A 4,792-nucleotide genomic window follows, 5' to 3' on the forward strand; every position below is an offset into this window, starting at 1 on the left:
TTAGGCCAAAAACACATGTTTACTCAATTTTTAAATGTTTTTCTTTTGTTTAAGTTCAAAAAACATTTTTTTAGAGTTTGCCACACTTCTTGGCTTAAACTCAAATTTTGGATGTATTTTACTTTCCGTGTCCCTTCCGAAATGTCAGATAGGAACAACCCCAGTGTTAAAACTAAAAGCCCTGTGGTGTTTTTGTCGATTAAGCGAACGTCAAACATGATCTTTAGTGTCAAGGTTCATTTATGGACCCAATTTTTAAATTAATGTTTAAATATGATGTACACGGAGAAAATCGAAAATGCTAGTTAGCGTGGTTTTTATTGCATTCTCAATATTTTTAGTTTTTAAGCATTACAAAGTATATTAGTTTATACATTTCAGTGCATTTCTGAAATATAATTTTCACAGTGCATTTTTGGCCGCATTGCTTACTTTCGGGACTTAATCAAATTTCTCTCAGTTTTAGTTGCAACATTTTCAATCTCAGCCGCTAACTTTTTGTTTTTTCTCAAAATACATTGCCACAAATTTGGATTGGTTGAATGCCGGTTGAAACTTGTTAATTTGTGATGAGATTCTTTGCAAGTTATTTATGTAGGGTAACTGGGTGTAATACGCCCCCCCTTAAGAAAAAATGGAAATATCTTTTTGTTAAACATTAGATACAATGCGATTTCCTTTTGAATTGATCAATAAATCAACACGAAAGTTAGAAGTGGACAATTGGTTCTCAAAAACTACGAAATTATTGAGAAATATTATCTTTTTTACCATGCTTCAAATCTTGAAATACGAAAAGAGGTAGGACAATATGCCCCTACTGCAGTATAATATGCCCCACAACAAATGGATAGTACGCCCCATAACAAATGGATAGTATGCCCCACAACACATGGGTTATATGCCCTAGTATTACTATCCACTGACATACAACACAAAGTTGTGAAGAATGTGCTCGGAAGCATGAAGAAATGAATGAAACGCATTGAATAAATAGTTTTATAACAATTTATATTCATTTTCGAAGATATTTTTTTAAATTTATCCATACGGACAATCAAACAATATTGTTTTAAACACAACTTTTTCTTTTTCAATTCAGTTCAATACGGAATTCAAAATAAAAACAAAAAAAAAAACGCGAAAAAACAACAAAACATTATTGGCAATTTTTAGAAGTCGAGTTGAGTAGAAAATGGGATTTATTTCACCCTCACTGAAAACAAGTAGTTGCCTCTATCACAGCATATATTCTACTTGCTCAGTTCAACAACAGCTGGGACTCAATTGACCACTCGACAAAACAGACCTTTAGATGCAGATATAGCAAGTCAGAGAATCAGCAATTGAACACTGACACTCGGCATGAAACCACTCGGTGCATTTAATACATCGTTTCCATCCAGCTCCGTTCAAAGAAGAACTAAATGACGAGCCACAAGTCGGACAGAGAGCATCTTCCTGCTTACTGTCTCCCTTCGATTTGCGTTTGCGACCGGGTTTCTTCTTGATGTTTTTTATGTCCTTGAGTGCCTGAGCTTGCTTCACCTGTTTCCGGTGCGGAGACGACGTCAGTTCAGCACACTCCTGCGTCCTATTAGTTGTCTTGCGTTTCCTCTTTTCTGGTATTCCGGTGGCAGGGTGAAGATCGGTCATCCGTGGAGGAATTTTGAAAGTAGTTGATTTGTCTTGCAGCTTCGGGAACCCATGATCCCATCGACAGCGCTTCGAGGCCGACGGTGTAACGGTTTTAGATGGTGGAACGTTTTCTTCGTTTTCGTTGAAGTCCTCGGAGATTTCCTGGTAGGTTTTCTTTGGCGCAGCAGTCGGTGGGTTGATGGTAGATTGTAGTTCATCCTTAACTAGGCTTTCATTGGCCGTCATCGATGTTTGAACCAGATTGTCAGAACATTGGTTTTCGTCCAGAGTATCCTCAAGATTTGCAAGGAAACTGTAATCCTGATCGTTTTCCTGTACAATAAGTGATGTAAGGGTTCCGTTCTCATCAAAGAAGTAAAAAGTTGAGTTGGCCTCCATTGTAATTACATCAGGGACAGTGATAAAATCTTCTGGGCTACCTGAATCACAAGCAAAGATACATTCTGTTGTGGTAAGTTATGAATAAACGAACAGAAGGGTTTAGGAATTGATGAATAGCTGAACCCAAGTACAGTATCGGACATATAAAATGCACCAAAGTCGTATTTGCATACAAAATGGTCAATTTTCGATCACTGTCATAAAAGATGTGATAAAACTTTTGATTCAAATGTCACAGATAGCTTGAGTTTTGACAAAACAAAGTACATCAAGACAAAAAATGATCCAGCAGAAAAACCTTGCGTCGAATTATCAACATGTCTTCAGCCCATTTGTTCATTATCACTTAATGAACTTTTGTGCTAAAGGCACCAAATTCATTCAACGCATAGTTTCTTCTAGATAGAATACTTTTTGTCTTGGTGCATTTTTATTTGTAAAAACCCGACATATAAAAATGAAAAGAATCGGTTGTGAAACGACAAAGATATTGCTATCTGCAGTTGACCATTTCATACAGGAAAACGGCTTTGGTGCATTTTATATGTCCGATACTGTATGATATCATAAACTTACCTGTTGACTGTTGTGGACCACCTGATGAATCTTCAACTGTTTCACAAGTTAATTTGTTGTTAACTGAGCATTCCGAGGTATTTTGGTTCACTGATTGAGCCAAGAAATCCGCCGGAGCGTAGTCACCTTCTTGGAAAACATGACGGTTGTATGGGGAGATCCCGGTTTTACGGAAACCATTCTGAGCTACACTTAGTGTAGCTGCTGCAGTAAAGGCTTCGTTTACCAAACCTGCAACGTGATAAGCCGTGATCGGGTTTCCATTCATCCGTTTCATGCGGCTGTTCAACGCTTTCCCATAATAGGTTTTTAGCGGACCCATGAATGACACGTCGAGAGGTTGCGTTTTGTGTGATGTGTGCGGTGGAATGGATATTATTCGGACATGGTTTAGCTTGGCTTTCTCCAGCACTTCTAAATTCTTCGTGTGGCTCGCGTGACCATCCAAAATAAGAAGTACTGGGTCCTCAACTGTCGGACGAGCAAACTTTAAAAAGTGGTCGAATGTTTGCCCAAATGTTTCGAAAGTGCTCCACCCAGTAGCGTTACATGTGAACGCCGATTCTGGGGGTGCACCAGTCTTCAGTCCATCGTTCATTCGCAGCCGCTGGAAAGTGAAAAATGGTGGCATGAACTGTCCTGCCGCTGACATGGCAAACGTTACTGTCGTATTGACACCGCGTTCTGCCGAAGCCATTTTTCCAACTTGATGTTGTCCCTTCCTCGCCAACACCTTCGAGTTCCGCGACTGAACCTACAATCAATAAATTATAGAAACGGTTTTAGTTCTGAAATTCTGTAATAAAAATGAATAAATAATAACTCGCTTACCGTACTGACACCAGTTTCGTCGAGATTCCAGATTCTGCTCGGTGGATAATCGTGCTCGTCGGTGATCCGTTCCAAAAGATCGAAAAACTTCCCGACACTTTCCCGATTGAAACCTCTTGCCCGCGCTAGCGAGGTGTTTTCCGGCGCTCGCAATGTGAGGCTCGGTTGTCGCTGAAGAAAGCCTTTCAGCCAATCTGGACCAGCTACCTGGAGCTTCGTGTCAAACGGGTGCGGGATTCCATTTTTTTGCGCCATCTGGAATGCCAGGCTGCGCATTTCTCTGGCGTTCAGTCCGTAGAAACATTCGCCCATATCGATGGCGTAGTCCACAAGCTGCTGCTCCTGCTCCTGCATGAAAACGGGTTTGAAGCTTCCCAGAGGGTTTAACTTTACCTGTTCCGGATTTCCAATTGCTTCCAATTGTCTTTCCAAATACCGACGAAGGGTACGTTTTGGAATGCCATAAATTCTCGCTGCCTGGTTCCGCGACATGCCGTGCTTTACCGACTTAATGGCCTGTGATAGTTTGTCAGCTGTCCACAAGCGCCTCTCGGGTTTCCGGCATCTTCCGCTGCATTTTCCGGTAACTTTTCGCGGCATCTGTAACCAGGAAATCAAAGAACCCAACAAAAAATGACATTAAGCATCACAAATGGGCCATATTGCCCGGTCGGCGGTGGGGCATTTTACCCAACTTTGAGTCGTTGTTTAAAAAGAGATATTTTGAGGATTTACCTTTATTTTTTCGCAGTACCAGAAGTTTGCACAGGTGAAAAACGTACTTTAGTTGGTGATCGAACACTGTTCTATGTTTCACGTTGACTTATTACTCTGTAAAAGCTTAAATCGAATGCTCCAAAAATTACATCCCGACAAGGTTTTTTACACTTTTTGTTTTGTTTTTGTTTTGCTGTACGCTACAGCTGTCAAACTTACATAGTAGGGTGGTCACATAATAAGCTAGGGTTCCCAATCATTTTATACCTCGAATTCAGTGTGGTTTGCAGGAAATCGAAAGGGGGCGTATTGTCCGGCTGGGGCGTATTAAACCGAGTTACCCTAAGCTTTTGATATGCGTACGCCCAGTCTGTTTTGGAGCGTCTTGCTGGGTAGTGCTTCGTGAAGCCCAAGCAGGACCGTTTTTACATTCAGAAATGGAATAGTGAAAAGTGAAAAATGAAAAAGTGATTTGTTTGATTTGTGTCCTCAGTACTGTTGGTTTTTGGCCGCCCGAAGTTCACCGAACCATCCGGAAGTGACATGCAGCACATAAATTTAGAGAATCAATCCGGTGAGTTTGTTCCAGTATGATACTTTTTCTTTTGTGAGCCTTCCGGATCGTTTT

The 4,792-nt window shown here is 40.7% G+C and overlaps 1 protein-coding gene across 1 annotated transcript; it reads right to left on the reverse strand.

Moving 5' to 3' along the window:
- Positions 1-266: 266 nt before the first annotated feature.
- Positions 267-4,524, reverse strand: LOC5578923. Its single transcript, XM_021847988.1, has 3 exons — positions 4,183-4,524; positions 3,448-4,047; positions 267-3,370 (listed from the first exon to the last, which is right to left on the reverse strand). Exons 2-3 carry the CDS (start codon positions 4,045-4,047, stop codon positions 2,534-2,536), a joined length of 1,437 nt encoding a protein of 478 aa, XP_021703680.1. The 5' UTR covers positions 4,183-4,524; the 3' UTR covers positions 267-2,533.
- Between the last annotated feature and the right edge of the window lie 268 nt (positions 4,525-4,792).

Source organism: Aedes aegypti, chromosome 2 (genome assembly GCF_002204515.2).
Source record: "Aedes aegypti strain LVP_AGWG chromosome 2, AaegL5.0 Primary Assembly, whole genome shotgun sequence".
In the NCBI taxonomy this organism is placed as follows: Eukaryota; Metazoa; Arthropoda; class Insecta; order Diptera; family Culicidae; genus Aedes; species Aedes aegypti.